This window comes from Halyomorpha halys, unplaced genomic scaffold (assembly GCF_000696795.3).
Source record: "Halyomorpha halys isolate HHAL.00 unplaced genomic scaffold, Hhal_1.1 Scaffold2901.1, whole genome shotgun sequence".
In the NCBI taxonomy this organism is placed as follows: domain Eukaryota; kingdom Metazoa; phylum Arthropoda; class Insecta; order Hemiptera; family Pentatomidae; genus Halyomorpha; species Halyomorpha halys.
In genome coordinates this window covers 24670-45849 of record NW_027106771.1, presented here as the reverse complement: position 1 = coordinate 45849, position 21180 = coordinate 24670, and the positions used below count along the sequence as shown (strand labels likewise).

The 21180-nt window shown below is 32.1% G+C and overlaps 1 protein-coding gene across 3 annotated transcripts; it reads left to right on the top strand.

Annotated features, from left to right (window-relative positions):
• Nucleotides 1–2651: 2651 nt before the first annotated feature.
• On the top strand, nucleotides 2652–16652 carry LOC106691752 (uncharacterized; the record flags this gene model as incomplete). 3 transcript variants are annotated; one of them, XM_067045087.1, is given in 8 exon segments in its annotated part: nucleotides 2855–2989; nucleotides 3478–3574; nucleotides 7156–7336; nucleotides 7414–7562; nucleotides 7624–7790; nucleotides 8878–9081; nucleotides 12556–12723; nucleotides 16497–16652. In XM_067045087.1, coding segments are annotated over 6 exon segments (982 nt in total), but the record flags the coding sequence as incomplete, so codon positions are not given.
• Nucleotides 16653–21180: the final 4528 nt, after the last annotated feature.

Here is a 21180-nt window from a genome sequence, read left to right as displayed (position 1 = left end):
AACCATTGTTAATTAATTTCAATTTAGTTAATTGAACCATAAAATAAATTTTTCTAAAACCCTTGCAACAATCAAGAATCCTAGCTAATGCACGCTATTAAGTACCTGGGATGTTAATTTTACTAGTCTGATAAAAAAAAACCTAAACCAAAATTAGTAGCAGTGGTGTGACCTATGAAGGTGTAAGCTATAGCACTCACATTATTGTCAGATGATACAAATCTGTAATTGCTGGAGAAACCTATTTGATACATTTCAGTGGTACAGCTGTGTACTCGCTTTGCTATTCTTAAAATAAATAAATAATAGGGGTATTCATGATGTTATGTTAAATGTTTTACCATGTTAAATGTTATAACTATAGGATTGTGAGCAGCCCTATTTGAAGTCATGTTAAACGTTAAGGGGCCTCTACATGTTGGCCGAGCCATGGCGAACTCAGACATACGCGAGCATGTGGATGGGTGGCTCGGCTTGGTTGGCCTAGGCTCGTTGCCGAGCCGTCGAAAGTCGGTTTTTGGACACAGATCAAAGGGGTTCGTGAGAGCGCTCGTGTAGCATCTACACCATTGTTCTTTGTCTAGTTACAACTAAGAGCTGTTAGGAGGTTAAAGGTGTTTGTTGGTACTTTTTATAATAAGTTTTATATTTAATCTTATTTATTTATATTTAATTTCCTTTCATTTTCTTTTTTTGTAATAAAAATAATACAATCCAAGTGCAATGGCTGAAACCACTATTACGTCCGCCATGTTTGCCTCTCTGAATAACACTGACATGTGGATGGCCCGCTCTTTGTTTGCCGAGCATTTGAACGAGCCTCCGATCCGTGGCGAGCGGCCAACATGTGGATCCACCTTAAAATGCATAAAAGCCCCTAGCGGATTTTTTCAGCAACTTGTCGTATAAGCCTTTATGTTTATAACCTTCCTTCCAGATCCTCATGTTATTGTTTACTTCAGTTTTGATTAAAGTCATTAATTAAAACATGCCTAGAGTGAGTGAAAAGTGGAATTTGTGTGAAAGTTTAGCTTATGAAATGAAATGAAAAAATAACTTTATTCTGGGATAAAATCTGTAAATAAATAAATCTGTAATAAAATTTCCAACAGCTTCGTCACTTCATTAACCGTCCATCTAATTTGTTCCTTGTTACCTCTTCTGTTTTTTTTTCTCAAATGTATTATTAAACTTATCCATTCTGGTTTAATAACAGGGGTATGAATACCACAAACATACGAAAGAACTGAGCTGTCACAACAAAAATGGCGGCGATCTCAGCTAGTCTATTGTGTGACGTCATTCTCCATTTAACAGACCAAGTAACAGACTCTCAGCCATGTTACATGTTATTTCGTTTTACAACGCCAAAAGAAGGCAATTTTTTTCGATTTAACATGAGTTTTTCCATTTAACACGCTTTAACATGTTAAACCAAAGATCATGAATACCCCTAATGATACATCGAATCCAATGCCGATAACACCGATCTTCTCTTATACATCACTACTGGCCTCCGTTAAAATTTAACAATAGATCACCAAGTTAGCCTTATTGACGTTAAACAAATATTAACTTAATGGAAAAGAGAAAAAAATCTGTTTGGAACACAAAATAGTTGTTATTGTACTAATAGAAGATTCCAAGCACAAAGGTATTTTGACATATGTCTCTAAACTACCGAGGACCTCAAAACCTGTATTTCCGTCGAAAACTCGAATTCGAAATATTTCTCTATCGCAATACTTTCCATTCATAGGTAAGTGAAAGTAAAAACACATCACTCAAAGATATCCAATCAAACACTATGCCCGGTATGGGGAGGCGAATAGATTATTTTTCTTAAAGAATCGTACCCACAGGTGATTAACCAAGGAGAATCACTATTCACTTACTGATTTCTCACACCACCTGAAGTAGGTTGATTCTATTCAAGGGAGTCGAAGAATTGGGAGTGGCTGTTAACTCTTTTACAGAACACAACAAGGATCACGGCCGTTTGTTAGCCCCCGGGTCTACGTTGCGGACGCTATTCCATTTGCATGCGTTTGGCTCTCGAAAATGAATCATTTTCACATTTTTAAATGCGATTAATTAGTGAATTTAAATGCTTTTTTCATTATAAATTTATTTTTTAATAAAAAAAAAAAAAAAGGGAACATTTAAAGCAATCACTCAGGAGAAGCAGTGAATTGCTGGGAATAGATTCAGGCAAAAGAATAGAATAACCCATCCTTATTCTATAGCAGAAGTGGGAAACCTTTTTACTTTTGAGAGGCATTTAGTGTACATTTTAATTTTTTGATAATGTCCACTCCGCTCGACAAAATGGACTTAATCGGATAAAATGTACATTGTCAGTCTTAAGGTATTTGTGAAGAACGGGTGATCAAGAGCGCTTTCGGTGGTGGATTTAAAAAACAATTTATTATAACTTTTCTTATGATTTCTATATTTGATTGAATTGGATGTACACCTCGCGACGGTTAATGTTGACTTGCTTAATATTATTTCATCCATGACCATTTCATTGCTCAGCATAATTTTTATAATGTGGAGTGAATTTTTGATGTTATTAGGAAGCAAAACTAAAATTGTTTTGTAACGACTTAACCAATCACAATGGATATACCATTACGAAAACAGCTGTCAAGTGCATTTTTTAATGAATAAAAAATTTAAATGTCATTCTTTTCAGTTATATTGTTGGATAAACTAAAATGAGTCTCTTTATAAGGGAAAATTTAGACCATATACCACCGTTTATGAGGAGATATGAAGAGATGGTCTTGAATCAGAAAAAGTTACGCTATCATGAGACATTCGTGGATACGGGGAGCTACTTGGGAGCCCCTATTCGCAGTGGTATGGAATTTGTCGGGTTAGCATACCATATGCAACCATCACCTGATTTTGTTCCTATTTGGGAACTTGAACGTATAACAAAGAGAGAGTTTAATTGCACCGTCGATTTCCCAAGTTTGGAAAGGTAATGTATAGAATAGTATAGGTATGGTCTATATCATTGGTTCCCAAACATTTGTCCGCAAGAGCGGTGTTACATACATGCTAAAAGTGACTCAAAATGCACTTTTAAGCTAATTTTTTATAGGTAGGATCTACTCGCAACAAGTCGGCAGTGAGGGTGGGCCGCAAATGGTCCACTGTAGTGATTAGCAGACTTCTATGGTTTGGGAACTACTGGTTTAGATAAAGTATTTAACTACGATCCGATAACACCGTTAAACCAGCCTACTACAGTTTATTTTGATTAGATTGTAAAATTTACAATATATGTAAATCATACCGAATAATCACAGGTTTTTATTTTACGACCAATTAAGGAAAACAGTAGCTGACTTTTATTAGAAAAGTGAACATTATTACTGTAATTTACGATATGAAATTTATTTTTAAGGGTCTATCCACTTTTATACGAGTTATATGACCAGTGCGCACACTTGCCTTTGTTCACAGAAGCATGGTAGTGGACATGTATGAGTCGGAGTTCGTGATGTGAGGTTCACTATGCAACCCTCTTTATCTTCACACCTCCCCATGATACCAATTCGAAGTATGAAACTATTTGGGTGTTTATAGTCTATTCCGTAGAATAATTACACTCCATCATTAATTATTGTGTAAATACAATTAAAAAAAATCATAGGGGAATTACATTACTGAATATTGAATGCAAGGTCATTTCTAACGCTCTGTACGATAGGTTTGAACTTTATGTTGTTTTCTACGTATAGGTTTTCGGCGCCCCGTGGTAGAAAAATCTCTTATATTCGGCTGATATCTGAAATGAGATAGTTCGGTAGGCCTGTATGTTATTCGTGGATTTAGCAGCACAATATGACACTACCTTTTGATGTTAAGGTATGTATTGAGGCAAGGAAACCCATTACCTCCCTCTTTATTTAATAACAATCTCCAAAATATTGTGCAATGAGCTGATAGTGTTAAGAGGGATCATGTACAGCAAAATGACATAGATATTGCAATATACTGAAGATGTGGTGATCATTGGAAGATCCCTTACTAACATAAGCTATAATAGTTCATTAAGCTTGATGCTGAAGCTAAATGCGAGGGTGTCAAAGAATCTAGAGGAGAAAGAAACCTGAACAGCCTCAGCATACATGTGTCGCGATAATACTTTCGAAGTGAACAATAATTTCAATTTCCTGGCTCTTTAAACAATGAAAAAAATTAAGTTGCTAGCATAAGATCAAGATTACTCCCAGGAAAAATACTTTGGTCTGCCTCATATGTTAAGAAGTAAACTGCAGAACAGAACCATCAATATCAGGCTATATAAGACCCTTATTATACCTTATTGTATCATACCTCAACTCCTCTTTTATATTAATTATTAAAGCACTGATAACACTAAAAATTTTCTTGAATATACATAAGATAAATCCGTTAAAGATGACAAATCGAAATATTTCGCAATACATCTCGTTGAACCTACGTCAGTATAGTCAGCTAAGTCATCTAGCAAACAGAAGCAGGCATCGATAACGATTCTGAGCAAACAAAATATGAAAAGTTAATAAATAAGTTTTTTATTTTAATGGATGCTATGTTTTGGAAATGGGATAATTTAGCAGCCTATAACACTAGTTTTTAGGTTGATTGTTGAGTTTTAGTGTGTTTATTGGCTTTTTATGTTTCTACCTGTTTTCTAACCTCAATATGATAATATTTATTATATATCATTTATATATAATTATATAAATATAATTAACAGTATAATTTAATTAATGAGCTAACTAGCTCTTTGTTTCTTTAAATTTTGATATAGTCATCTCGCCCTTACAAAAAGAAGAGATGGCCATATGAAGTCGGTTTAATAAGGCCATATTAGTGCATTGACAACAACCTTGAACCAGGAAAATATGAAAAATGAACTAGAACCAGGAATATCCAATGAAAAAAAATATTAACACCTTCACAAATCCTAAAAGATAATTTTCTGCTTCACAAATCCTTAAAGATAATCTTCTGCTTCTCAAATCCTAAAAGATAATCTTCTGTTTCACAAATCCTAAAAGGTAATCTTCTGCTCCATAAAACTAAGAGAAGCTCGAAAGAATAGTAAGGAAGTTGGTAAGCTTATGAGTTCCAAAGAGCATATTGCAATAAGAAAAAGCAAGGAAGAATAATAATATATTTTTAAAAATAAGCGAAGAGCTAAACAAGAAAAATTAAACGTAACGAAAGAAAAAGATTGACAATCTGGTAACAGTACGAAAACGAAGCGCAATCACACAGCATTTTTTAAGTAGTTCAGATGAAGAGAGCCAATACTATATGATACCTCATTCGATGAATAAATGGAAAATGAAGCAGATAATTGCACTGCATACGGTGAAAATTATTATGAAATCAGCTTGGGAATGTCTGATTTATAATCTCTGAGTTCATGAATTTGTACCGAATTTGAGGATATGTGCTTCACATGAAGACATAGGAAGAAAAGTAACGAGAAGCGCGCAACAGAGGCTCAGTGATAGGAAAAAGGCGAAAGGCCTTCTTTTCTCTACTTTTGTGGCCATCTTATTCTGATATGCCAGGAGAGATGGCTAGTTCGGTCCTCCTTTTAACAATGTTCCTTTTATTTTTTTGAACAAAAGACTTCATTTGATGTTGATTTTTTAATGACTCGTTATAAATAATTATAATAGCTATAAAATTTTGATTATAAACAACACGTATATATATCCGTTTTAATAATCTCTAATGAATTTACTTTACAATCCGGAAGTGAATAATGATTCAGTGAATTAATTGGGAGTTTTTGGCATATGCTTTTCGTAAGCATTGAAGAGTTGTTCACCAATATTTTTAATGTACTTTCTAGGAATGAACTCAAAGTATCGGTGCGCTCCACGGGTAGAAAAAACATTATTAGCGAAATTCATCGACGGTTAAATGTAAAGTTTTTGTTCCTTTTTTTCGGAAAATAATAATGATAACGTAGCAACACGCTACCGCTGTTCTAGACTGTAACTATTGGAGCCGCCGACACCGTTATCGCTTCACGCCAAGATGACGAACTTCAGTTTCTTTCACCTTGGAGCACCACCTATGTTTTCTCTAGCCATTTATTGTGTTTATTTATTCAGTAAAATGTAAATAATTTTATAATGTTATATATAAACATGTAATTAGTATTATAAATGTGAATATTTTGATTTAATAAATAAAATTTACCACAGGAATATACAAGAAAAGTAAATTCCTACAGGCAGTACCTCTCAGCGGCCTTTGCATCGTTAGTAGAATCAATACCACCTTCCCTCCCCCTCCTTTCGATGAGGAGGTCCCTCACCTCTGAATTTAATAATAGCACCATCTAGAATGGTTGCTTCATAAATAACAATAAACATTACAGGTAACCTCATAAAAAGCCTCGATGGTGCTGATAAAGTACCTTCTTGGGATAGTAAATAATATGACAGTATATTCTTCAAATCATTTTTTATTTAAGAAGTCTTATTTATAGTTTCCCCCTGTTAGTCACCTCCTCCTTCTTCTACCTGTTATCTTTTCGTGGGAACCGACGCCTTGCTACCTGCCGGGCCTACATACTTCCTTCGTATCTGCAGGAATAGTACCCGGTAGGACGAGGTTACCATCCTTAGAGAAATTACGGCTGTCGCCCCGTAAGTCTCATCAAATTATTTTTATGTGGTTATCCACAGTAGATCATAATACATCTCTTGCTGTACATTACATGGTAGAAAAGAATATTAAATATTTTACTTAGGTACGTAATTTAGCTAGAGATGAGGGGTGGGTGTCATTTAACAGTATATTTCATATTTTTTCGTGTGATATTCAACACTATATAGGTTAGGATAAGACAAAATTTTACAAAAACTAATTTAAAATTTTTGAAAAAGTACATATATATTTTTGAAATAAACGGATGGTATTGATATATTTCTTTGATAGACAATGCTTTATCAAGAAAAAATGTTATTCATCCTATTCTTCTAGGGCTTAGTTTTAGGTTGTTAGAATTATCAATTTGGTAATTATAAAACATTGTATAATAATTTGTAAATACCCCCCTTTTTTTTTCTTAATTTACTATAAACTTGGTATTCTGATTTTGACTAAATAGTTTATCCTAAAAAGGATTGAATCAAAATTTGGTGATGCAAGAAGGCACGCAACTATTATGAATTGTCATGAAATTGTGTATTTTCCACTGATTTATGGCAGACATTCCTTCCCAACCGAACTAGCCAAATTTATATGGACATGTCGTAGTACTCGAGCCAAACCTGATATGGTTTATCTTAGGCAACTCAGGAGGGTTCGTAACTAGTATGCTTTCTACATTATTCTTTTTTTTCTTGGTTTAACATTCTATTCATTTTTTTTTTTTTTTAGTACTTGCTGTCTGCAATCCACAAGTTTAAGGCGTCACACAACAAAATCATAATTAATAATCTTATGTTAAATGATAGCCTTTACTGCCTCAATTGGTTCGACCATCAATCGAAACTACATATTTTTGAAATCCTAACGAGTTGTTTCAGGTAAAACATTGAATAGTAGAAATGCTTTTTCTCTGGATAAAAAAATTAACCATTTGTGCAGGGAGCAGAAACATTTGAATTGGATATCAGCCGAAAATACTTTACTGCTCATAGAGGATGGTTTAAGGCTTCTACTCTCTATCAGTATTTGCTGTGGTCTTTCACTAAGGGCTTTGCATTTGTGGTATTTCTTCTCTGCTGGAGCGCTTCCTATAAAAACTAATAATGGTAAATATTTAATAGGATAATAAAATAAAAGGTTCGTCTTCTTAAGTGGGAACTAAAGGTTTATTTGCTTTGGGTACAAATATACATTTTTAATCCATTTAATAAAAATCTTAAACAATGTTTTTCTGTAAGCTTTTGCATCCCGGAACATCATAACGGCCCATATTATCTACATAATGAAAAATAAATTTTAACACACAATCTAATTATTCTAAACAATTATAATTTGACGTCAGGCTTCAAAATAATTTTTTATGAACATTTTATTTGATGAAACTAAATAGAAAATCTGAGGAAATGGTTCGCTCAGCAAAAAACACAAACTTATTTGGAAGATCGCTGATTGACCGTGTGTAATAGTAAATGGAAGATGGGTCCGGTCGAGGTCAAAGAAAAACTCAAATAGTCATAAAACTATTTAAATTGAGCCAACTTTGTTTCTTCTGTATATTCTATCCGTGTACATTTATAATTTTATTTTTAATATATAATTTCTTAGTTCTTTCTCTTCGTTTGTACTTTCTTTTATGTTTCTTCTTTTTATCTGTTATTATTTCAGTTTTCATTTATTGTCTATAAACTTTTATTATTCGCATTTAATTTTGAAGTTTCATTGTATATCCTTTTAATTTTTCATTTACTTTGTTTCCCTTATGTTTACATTATTTAAGTGTTAACATCTTTTTTAACTCTGATGTAGCCCTGAAACGTGGGGCGAAACGCTGGCTCAATATAAATAGTTTAATCACTATTTGAATTTTTATTTGACCGCATCCAGACCATCTTCCTTTTATAAAATTATTTATTTGTGTCGCCGTATCGACCCGAATTTCAGGCCTTCATCAGGTCTTTTTTTTTTGCTGACCAAAACCTCCCCTCCCCTGATCATCTTCTCCTCACATTAATCTATGGTCATCTATTAACAACATTATAAATAGAAAATCATTCATTCGATTTCACTCCTTGCAAACGAGCAGAGATTAATTCATTCATTAATCATTCATTTGATTTCACTCCTTACAAACGAGTAGGGATTAATTACTATAATTTTTATATTAGATTTATTCAATGTTTATTTTTATTTCAGAAAGAACAGAGGAGGACCCATACATTGCTTACAGAACTGAGTTGGACGAAATTATGATGAATTATATGTTTTTCTGCTTCGTAATGCGAACTGATTACACCATACCCAAGATAATGCAATCTTTGGTACTACATGTTGCATATCATAACCTGGAGTATTTGGAAATATTGAGTGTAGAGTACAGATACATAGCTGGAAGTCAAGGTGAGCAAAGCCATTTTTTTTCATTGTCTCATATCTATCTGCATGTCGAATACTATTATTTTATTCTAGTTTGTCACTATAATAAAAAAAGAAAAAAAATTCGGGTTTATTACTCACATTACTTTCCTTACAACTTTTGGTTTCTAAAACCAGTACTTACTGATATTGATTTGATAAGGTTCTATAGTTTTTTTAAAGTTTATTTTACTCCATAATTTATTTTTCAAACGAATATTTGAAATTTTTTGGAAGATATATATTTTGAATTCTTTGTAAAGCTAATAAATCAAAATAATAGAATTTTACGGTAGATATAGTGCAGTTTATGTTCTTAATGTTTTATTCTGGTTTCAAGTATTTTGGATGTTACCCCTGCATATATTTGTATTTATTTTATATTAGTTTTAATTATGTACATAAATATCAAAATGTTACATTTTAGAAATAATAGTACTAGAAGATGGGGAAACACCCCGAAACATAGTACAATATAGAGTATTGATAATAACCTACAAGGAAGTTTCTTTTCACCTCAAAAGCTTAATATATAAAGAACAAACAATTTCCTGGAGAGAAAATATTTCCTTCAAAAATTCTGAAGTCATAGGATTAATGGGTCCAAACTTTAATATGCCATATCTTTCCTAATGCTGCTCCGATTTAAATGGTATTTTGGGTTTTATAAAGAATTTAGTAACCTTTCCAATGGTTATTTTTATTTGCACAGAATAAAATTGTGTACCCTACTTGGTAAACAGGCGCCAGGGAAATCCTGTGCTGGAAAATCGCTGGAAAATCGACCGATCTTAGATGAACAGAGATAAGCACAACACAGATCATTGGTTGTACATGGGTTTTTCACATCCATGGTGCTCTGAAACATATAGATCCGTTAAAAATAAAAGTATATCGAACATTCAACAATTTGATTCGTTTACAATACTCTCCTTACCCAGATGATAAGGAAAAGAATTATCAGCATTATTTTCCCAAATGTTATTTTTAAAAAAACGTGGAAGATCAAATTCCTCTTTTGAAAAGGAAGATGATTTATACAAAACAATTTGGTTGTGAATGACCTCATTCCAATCTTCTTCAGCTTTTTTTCAGGAATAACATCTACCCGGATACACCATTTTCCAAGATGGAACACATTGTTACTTCAGGACAGTATTCGCTTAAGTGTGGCAACATTCAGTCGAGGAAAATCGTCAATATAAAGTGAAATAAGAACTTCAGCGTATATTAGAGCAGAACATACCTGCCTATAGTCAATACCAGTAAGCCAGTATCATGCGCACATGTAATTAATAAGCCGAGATTAGCATTATAAACGGCCTAGACAATTTAGCCGAACTTTTGAGCCCTGAAGATGAAGTGAAGCCATTTAAGCCTCAACGAGAACTGTGTCACAAACTTCTTTGCCTTGCTTAAACAAATTGGCGATCCTTTGTGACACATAGGAGTTCTCCCAAGAATGAATCATCCTTTCGGGTATTAGAGTTTCCAGAAAGCTAATGTCACAAAATTACTTTTGACTGAATAAAATTATCCATATCTTTTGCGAATGCCAGTGCTCAAAATAATTAGGGGAGGCAAATTTGTACCCAAGATAGATTTTAAAGGTAGATTCTTTTGTGCATGTCCCCGTGGAAGATGTTTGTAGGGTTAAAGTTACATCATCAATAATGAAGAATTTTCCTTGAAATGTGAGGTAATGTTTATAATAGGTAGATAATGTAATCACGTTTGTGTAAATTTTCCTGACTGGAATTGTTATTTTACCAAATTTTTGAAAGGATAAACTTTAAACGTTAATCCTTCATAACAATCCTTAGGATATTTTGAACTGTTAGGAAATCTTTTGTATTTTTTTAAAAATAATATGTATGTATATTTTGAATTTAATGCGTTTTATATTTTAATCTACCTTCTTAATATACACAAATAAGTCAAACCTATTTGTGTTTTTCACTACCTTCACTTCTCAACGGTCTTCTGTTTATTAAGTATCCACTACTAACACATATTTATTTAAATTCTCACTTGTACCTCTTTGGAATAATAATAGCCTTACTTCCTGTAATAAGATCAGAAAAAGTGCAAGTTTAGATTGGCGGGAAGTTGTTAATTGGTGATTACAATTTGAAGCTCCCAATTATTATTCTTAAAATTTTTAACATATTCTTGGTTAGATTAATTGATAGATATATTTAATGACTTTGTTTTCTTAAATTCCTGCTTAATTTAGCTTACTATTACTTTATGATGGATCTACACGTTTGCCACAAAATTTTGCTTCTCAGTTTCCCGATTGTCTTGGCTTGGATTTTTATTTTTCCAATTATATCATCGTGACAGTCTGTACTCCCTACCCATCAATCTGGTGAGTTGTTACAACTATTTTTTAAACATCATTTCTTATCCCTATTATTCGATACTGATATATTGGATAATTATTACTTTTTGAGATTAATAAAACGCTAGATTTAAATAAGCAATTAAATCCTTAAGAATTGTCAATCAATTTGTAAGAAAACTATTTAGAATAGATTATTGTGAAAAAATAAAAGGTAGAAATGAATAAGGTTTTGGGAATTAATGTGTATGCACATATCTACACATACAAACACATATGTAAATACTTTTATTTCAATAAATAATAGGTTTATTTTTATTAATTACAATTTCAAAGTATCCAGTAGCTAAATGAATGTTTTTAGAGTTAGCTTCAGACTATTATAACTTAGATTTTTAGTTTTTTAATAGGTCCATCATATTAAGGATTGTATTGCACAGCAACTTTTCCCAAAGGAGTTGGAGTGCAGCTGAGATGGGCAAAAAGTAATTGCAATTAGAATTACTGTAATTTGAAACTAGGATATAAAATCAATAATTTCAATTACTTAATGAATAGTTGAACCAAAGTTATCAGTATTACATTTGATTTTAATTAGTAATTGTAATTACTTTTTGCCCTATACTAGAGTACAGTGGATCAAATATATATTAATTATGTTACTATAAGCTTGACTTATTTTTAAACCACTTGACCAATATTTTATTATTACATACTTATTGGTCATTTAACTCAAGATTTTGATGAATCATCAGAAGTTAAAATATTAGTTCTATTTTATGAAACCAATGCTAATAATTGCTAATAGATTAGAGATTGTAGGATGAAACTAATTATCACTAAATGGAAGTTTCATCATGAAAACTGGAAAAGTCAAAACACGATTTTTGAGCTAGTAGACCTATTTGCTTTACGACTACCAAAGCTTAGTTTTGAATGGTAATATGAAAATGATAGAATGAAAAAAAAAAGATTTTTTTATTTCTACTAACTCCAGTATTAATACTTTTCAATTATAATTGCCACTCTTTTTTTATATTGCAATGATCTGAATTATTGCAATTACTTTTCAATTTTTTTAGCTTGTTAAGTCTTGATAATTTTTTATATTTTAGGTGAATCATTATTATATCTTGGATGTTTAAGGCATGGGACATTAAGAGAACTAAATATCTTGTTTACTCGTAATGATTATGTAGAAAACACTAGGAGATTTGTGTGTGCTAGTGCCTGGAAAAAAGCCTATAAAATATGTCCATGTCTTCGAATTAATTTTGTTGCACGTAAGGAAATATTTAATATTTTTTTAAAGTTTCATATAAAATAAGTTTTGTAATTTGCTTCAGTCGGTTATTGGTTTACCAATGTTAATAACTCATCAAATTCTTTTTTTTTTCAATGGATCATCGAGGTTAAATAAAATAAAATAAAGTAAAACAGTTGTATGATATCTCGTGATACAAAAAAAATATTATAATTTAACATAAAATGAAGGTTTGGAAAAGGCCAACAAAAGGGAGTGGAAGAGATATTCCGTTGAAAGAAATTTATTTAGGGAGCCATTAATGTTTTTCATTTCATCTTTTAAGGGAAGATATCACTACTTTGTTATAATACTGGTACATCTATAAACATTCTATTTGGAATTAGTTGTATTCCAAAAATATTGCTGTGAACTGGGGTTTCTTTATTTAGTATGGTCCTGCTAAATACTTTTGCAACGCTAGTAGGGTCCTGCTACATACTTTTGCAACGCTAGTATGGTCCTGCTTCATACTTTTGCAACACTAGTAGGGTTATCACAATATAACTGCATTCTACAGCACAACTTATATAGTGTCTATTAAAAAAAAAGTAGCAATATGATAATTTATTTTTTCTTGTAGGTCTATATGTAAATGAGAAAAAACTTAATATTGTAAATTTATTTGATAGTCTTCTCATTTTTGTTTTGGGTATTAATGCTATAGATGAAAGTAAAGACTATCAAAAATATGCTAGCACAGGTATATTTTTGTTGGGTCTTCTGGAATTTTTTTTATACTAAATTTTAAAATTAGAAATGATTTGAAGAAATCAGAGGCAACTGTTTATTTTAACCTTTGAAATCCCATTACATTGTGTTCTGTCATAGAACATATGTCTGAATATATAAGGTGAAGTAAAATATGTATCTCTGTCTAGAGCCAAGCTAAAAAGCTTTTATTTATAATTACGTTTCTACTACTTATTGGGGTACTTTTCCTGCAGATTATAGTTGACATAATTCCCTAATTATGTTTACTTTACTTACTGGTTATCTATGTCCTAGTTATAGACCTGGAGCTGAAGTAAAGTAGTCCACTTATTAATATTGAATTAAAACAGAGACCTTCATTGTACCAGGCCCTACAAGGTTAGTTCTATTGTATATTTGACAGTATATACAGAAAACCTATGCCTCAATACATTGTTTTAAGTACTATTTTGTACTACTTTCACCATCTCACCAAGTTAAAATACTTAGCAGTTTATTTACAGTCATAACAGCTGCATCAAGATAAAAAAATGTCTTGAGTCATTTAAAACATACATTTTTGATGGATTGTGTCAGCTGTTCTATTAATGTTGAGGAAAATAATCAAAATGCAGTCTATTCTATTTTTGTTTACTATTATATGCATTAGTCAATTGATATGTGAAAATTGGAACAGAGATTACATGAGTTATGAGTCATAAAAATTATAGGTAAAATAACTAGTGTAAATTGAAAGAATTATATGTTTTTATAAAAAAAAAAAAAAAATGAACAAAATTAATTAATTAAAATTAAAATTGTACAATATCTCAACAATCTAAATAATGATAAATATAAGTATCAATACTAAAATTCAACTATAAGTTTAGTGCATCCAAGATGAGTTTACCTGTGAATAAAGGGAGGAGGGAGATGCACAGTGGTAAAACCTTCTCCCGCCAACCCCTTACTGTTCTCTCCACTAGGTCTGTTTAAACAACTACTTCTGACTATATAGAGCATGTGTGTTACATGTTTTCCCTCCCAAATCCTGTACTGTGCATGCTCAGTTGACTGGACTACCACTACTAGAAAAGAGGAGGTTGCATAAAGTAATATTTCTCTTATCTCATTTATAACAATAGTTAATTTATTTAGAACTGGTTCCAGATTGGCTGGTTAACTTAAAATACTAAAACTAAAATAAGAAAGTATTCAGGTTATAATATAAAATATTTTAATACTTCTTACAATAATAATAATAATAATTGACTTGGGTCATACCAGCGCTAAGCTACAGCTTTGGTATATTATAGTGGTCAAATACCAGCCTTCAAGAAATAGATCGTCTTGTAAGAACGACACTCACACAAGAGCTGGTCCACCATCCCATATTATCCAAATCCAGACTCTACTTATCCAGGAAAGAAGGAGAACGAGGACTCATAAATATTGAAGAAGTGTGCCACAAGCAAGAATTATCCCTAAGACAATATTTCCATTCAAAAACCACTAGTGTTTATCAGACAATCGTTACAATGGATTATGGTCTGACTGCCCTGAACCTGAGCTAAGTGGATGAACTGAACATTGTTTCAGAAAAGGAAACACTGGCGGAATGGAAAAGCAAGTCTCTGCATAGGAGATTCTACAGCCAACTGAATGAAGCCTCCATAGACAAAGAAAGATCAGTTGAATGGCTAACAGCTGAAAGGCTATTCTCTGAGACAGAGGGATTCGTGGTTGCAATCCAAGATCAGGTTATTGCCACCAGATCATATAGGAAGCATGTGCTAAAAGACACAACAGCATCGGATAAGTGTCGATTATGGTCGGTAACACTGGAATCAATCCAACATATCACAGGTGGATGTGGAGTGTTGGCTTTTGGCGGAAATTGGCCAAAATTTTGCATCAGGAACTGGCAATAAAGTACAACTTAATTGAAAATAAGAGCCCATACTACAAGTACCACCCAAATAGACTCCTCAAAAAAGGTCCTCTCAAGCTCTATTGGGATGAATCAATAATTGCGAATCATACAGTACGCCATAATAAACCAGATGTTCAGGTAACCTATGGCAACGGAAAGGTGAATCAGAAAGGCTTTGGACCAGTAGCGCCCATGTGGCCAGCATCAAAAGCTTGCCTCCTCCAACGCTCTTGGCAGTAAGAGAAGCAAGCCAGAGTGTGAGAGAGCCATCTTGTCTTGAGAAGCAGTTCATCATTTTCTTTGTCTCTGACATCAGGAATCCACCATGAGTGAGTAAAACTCTTGGAGTTGTTCCCAGCAGTAGAGAGGAGAGGGGATTAGAGATGCAGAGGGAGGAAAGAACCATGGAGTAAGTCAACCTACCAATAATTAACATTCACCACCACTTGGCAATCATTATCAACCACCTCAATTTTATATCTACAATTCCATAGCCCAGCATTCAAAATTTTACTAAACATTTAATCATAATGTTTCCTTTCGGCCACCCACCACACCATTGTAACATAAACAATAGAATTATTTCTCATTTAACCATATTCATTTTTCATTTATACAGTCCACTTCAACCCAACCAGCAAACAAAAAATGAAGTGTGTCTTACAATGCAGTTGAAGGCATACTTCATACACCAGATATCCTCCTTATTGATCTAAGATAAAAGAAAGCAGAATTTATTGATGTTGTAATCCCAAACAATAATAATATAAACTCTACTGTAGGAGAAAAACTAAGGAAATATCAGGAATTGGCGATTGAATTAAAGGAACTGTATCATTTGGAGGGAGTTACCACAACTCCAATCATAATATCCACCAATGGCCTCGTACCAAAATCGACAGTGGTAGGCATGAATGCTTTGGGAGTGCCTGTTGATGTATTAAGAGAGGCTCAACAGTCGGTTCTCTTAGACACAGCTCGTATAGTGCGAAAAGTTTTAAGTATTTGAAAATAAATAAATAAACAAAATATGAAGGTGGTTGGACTTCTAGGTCCCCCATCTCATATATTCACCCCGCAATAGCGAGAAAAACCGAATAATAATAATAATAATAAATCTTTTACAGCTGAAGTAACATCGTTTAGTTCTGTTTTACCTGTTCTGGTCACGTGTATGCCTCTTGAAGGGTTCTATGCTTCAACAGGGTTCAGAACTGATGGTGGAACAATAATGTTTGATAAACTTGTTAGAAGTCTGATTACTAATTTCAAAAAATTCCTTAGTAAGTATTTTTTCATTAAGATAAATTTAAAAACCTAACAGCACAATTACTTATCTTTTTTGGCCATGTCTAGTATTTTTTGCTGTATTCCAATGATTTGTTCTTGTAAAGAAGGAGAAATGAAGGATGATAAAAAAAAAAAAAAATTAATAATAATACTGGCAGATCGCTGATTGACCATGTGTAATAATTAATTGAATATGGTTAGGATGCGGTCAAATAAAAACTCAAATAGTGATAACTATTTTAATTGAGCTATCGTTGCAGGGCTTTGTCAGGGCTAAAAAAGATACAAACACTTATGATAAATAAAAAAGTAAATGGAAAATTACAAGGCTATACAATGAAACGTAAAAATTAAATGAGAAAAATGAAAAATTATAAACAATAAATGAAAATTGAAATAGTATCAGATAAAAAGAAGAAATATAAAAGAAAGTGCAAGCTAAAAGATGGAAAAAGGGAGATAATAATAAGGGAAGAAAATGAACGAGACAAAATTCATACCTGTTTTGACAGAAGTCAATACAGTGTTTGTATTGGGAGGAGTGGGAATTGGCAATTAAAACGTTACATTTGAAAATAATTTTAAAGGAACAGTGTAAGAAATTAAAGAAAATATTAAAATTAGGTTAATAGGGCAGAAGAAATATAATATATAAATATATATTTAAATGTACACTGATAGAAATATATCAAATGAATGGAGGTACGGAGGGATATAAATTATATAATAGAAAAATTAATAATAAAGTAATTAATGTAAGTATACTTAAGTTGGAAGTAACATATGAATATAAATTAAATATAAGATACATAAATATAAACGAAAAAAGAAAGAAAAGTAACCATAAAATATAATTAAATTAAGTATGGGGTGAGAATTTAGAAAACAAAAAAAGAATAAAAGACATGACTGGAAAGTGGGCATCTGAAATGCAGGATATAGAGAAAAGAAGCATTATAGGGGTTTTATAAGGTTTAAAATGTTTCGGTATGTTAGGGAGATGCAGTCCTTATCGACTTTATGATTGTCGGAATTCTCTGTTAAATTTATCTGAATGGACTTCAAGATGAGACATTTTTTATGGTTAGGGACAGTAGCAAGAATTGAAGTATTATTGAAATTAAAAGCATGATTGAGGTTTAAAGTGTGACAATTTACAGGCAAATGGGTTACAGGAGTTCATAGAGGTTTTATGCTGGGAAATGCGGTTCTTAAGTTGATTCTTAGTTTCGCCGATATAGAAGGAATTGCAACATGGGGTAGAACAAGGTTCCAGTAAACTATATTGGAATGGTGTAAAAAAGGAATGGGGTCTTTTAATTTGGAAAAAAGATAGGAAATTTTGTTGTTGGACTTCAAGCCAAGACGTAGGGTGGGAATAAGGAATCGTAAGGATTTTTGTATATTGTCAGAAAGAATGGGGATATACGGAAGGGACCTATACTGAAAAAGAGGTAGAGAAGAGTTGAGAACAGGAGGAACTGAAGTAACTCGGTTAATGTAAGAATCAAGGAGTTTGTTTGTCTCTTCATGAGGTAAATTCTTGTTGAATAGGATCTGTTTAATACATTGTATGTTGGTCTGGAGAAATTGAGGGTCAGAATGAGAAAAGGATTGGTGGATAAGGTTCTCAGAAACATTTATAATTTGGTGATAAGGGTGTTGAGAAAAAAAGTTGAGGAGTCTGCCAGAATAGGTAGATTGGTAGATTTGGTAACCAGTCAGTAAATAGGGAGCCATTGGGATTTCTGATAATAATTAGGTTAAGAAAAGGGATGGAATGGTCAAATTCACCTTCTACAGTAAACCAAGGACGAGGGTGGTAGGAGTTAAAGGCTGATAGAATTTCAGGGATTCTGTCAGAATTGAGAACACTGAAGAGATCATCCACGTACTTCTTAATGAAAATGTCTTGTGAGAATGAAGGTATTATGGATTCGAGGAGGTCATTCAGAACAATATTAAAGATATCAGGAGCAAGGCAGTTCCACATGGCAAGTCTGCTAATCTGGTAGTAAAATTTATCATGGAAGGTCAGGTAACCAGAATTACAGCAAAGTTCTAACGCTGAAAGAAATGAGGTGAGGTTAAGTGTGGTATCAGGTTGAATTATAGTCCAGTTTTTCTCAGCAAATACAAACAGTTTATTCTGACTTTGACTTCTGTCAAAACAGGTATGAACTCTGTCTCGTTCATTTTCTTCCTTTATTTTTTATTTTATTCTTATCCCCCCTTTTCCATCTCTTAGTTTATAATTTCTTCTTTTTATCTGTTAGTATTTACGTTTTCATTTATTGTGTATAACTTTTTATTATTCGTATTTAATTTTTAAGTTTCATTATATATCCTTTTAATTTTTCATTTACTTTGTTTCACATATGTTTACATCATTTAAGTGTTTGTATATTTTTTAGCCCTGAGGAAGTGCTGCAATGTGGCGACACAGCTCAATTAAAATTGTTATCACTATTTTAGTTTTTATTTAACCGCACCTGGACTATATTCCAATTATTTTTTTAAAAAATAATATTTTACTAATTTTTTTTTTGTTTATGAATAAAATTTAAAATGCTCTTTAATCAATATAACTGATTAATAAGTACCTGGCTTATGTTGGATGAACTAGATTAGAGTTATTGAAGATTTAATATGTAACAATGTTTCAAAATATATTGATAATACAATTTTAATAGTAAAAAATAAAAATTAGTTCTTGTAATGTGCATATAAGCTTTTGTCAACAACAAATGAACTTACTTTTCTAAAATTAGAGTTTAAATTTATTTCTCAAATTTTAACTAATTAAGTTTGGTAGTTTTTAAACAAAACAGAAATAATACCATTCATAAGAAAACTTAACATATAGTTTATTGTTACTGCCTAAAAAAAATATATATATAAAAAATCTATATTCTGTACTTAAAAAAAATTAACACAAATGTAAATGGTGCAGTAGTTCACATTGATTAAAGGTTTTTTTTATATTGAATCTGGCTCTTTTAATTGGTGAGTTGAAGGAAAGGAGTCATGAGACAATTTGTGCAAAAATGGTAAAAAATATAGCAGAAGTCTCATTCATAAGTTTACCTGAAGTCTAATGTCATCATTAAAATTCCACCAATGATGCCATTCATTGATATACACAAGCTTTTTATTTCCTCATGGGTTGATGTCTTTTTTTGTTTTTAGTTTACCCTCCCCCCCTACTTAAACTTTTATGATATATGGAAGAGAGGGAAGAGGAGGGGGTTATCCTACAGGTAACCAAACTACTCTAACCAGAGTATGTGCATCAAGTTCTCATTCTTTGGGCTACAACAAAATAAAATTCAACCACTCTCCTCCCTCCCCCAGTCCTGTTTGGGGCAGACTTGAAGTTACTACAGTGATGCCTCAACCACTTCTGCTACAAATGGCCTCTCTTGGTTGATGTCATTCTACTTTGGCATGGAATCATTGGCTTTGGATGCAGCTTTCTTTTTGCCAGGAATAAGGTTGTGTCTCTTAAGTACCACTCTTGTTATGGTATTTTATGAATACATTTGCAATGCGGTGTAGGATGGTTTGTTTTCTCAATATAGGGGAGTCGATCTTCATTTTTAAACTTGTACCTGTGTTAACCAATTTTGACACAATTTCAAACTTTAATGTAACTTGCTTCACTTGAACTTGTATATCTGAAGTGTAAAGACCCTAAAGTATCCCTGACATTCTTAAAAATTCTATCTTTTCAATTGCTTCTTCTATCACCAATAATTTTATTTAATCAAGAATGGATGAAAAAAAATATTTATTCTGGGAAAATATTTTCCCTTATGGGTAACATAACTGCCCAGATTTAGAAGTGTGAAACCAACAAGTCATCAGTACCTGTTATTTGAATAAAAGAAATAGTTGATATAGATAAACCTTGTTTATAATGTGAAACCACAGAAGCAGATGTTAGTGGAAAAGAGCTCCTAGGGCTCAGAGAGTTTGTCGTCCCAGCACCACTGGAACAGATGAAAAGTTTTTTTTTTTGCTTTATTAACTTCTGATAATATACAGAGATTGAGCTCATATCATTGTTTTGTGTGCCTCATATGTAATGAGATCATAAGTATTTCCAACCAATTGTTTTCTTAATTTATTCAAATAATTACTATTTTATTTGTTGTTGACAAACTTGTGATTGTGATTGAAATGCTTGTTTTAATTTTTCTTGGATCAAAATCTTACTTCACCTTGGGATTCTTATAGGTATGGTAGTACCTTTTTATTTTATATTATTTTTTAAAAATATTTTCCTTTCATGATATTTTCTCAAACTGTTAACAGTAATGTAATAGAAAAAGAACTTATATTTTTCTGATTTATCTGTAAAATATAATAAAAAAAATGATATATCCAAAAAATATTGGTATGTTATTTATTTTATATTCATATAAAATCACCTCCTTGCATAACCGTTGGTCTAGTAACAGTAATAATATTTAATCAAAATAAAATTTTGAGAAAAGATAATTCATGATTATAATGTTT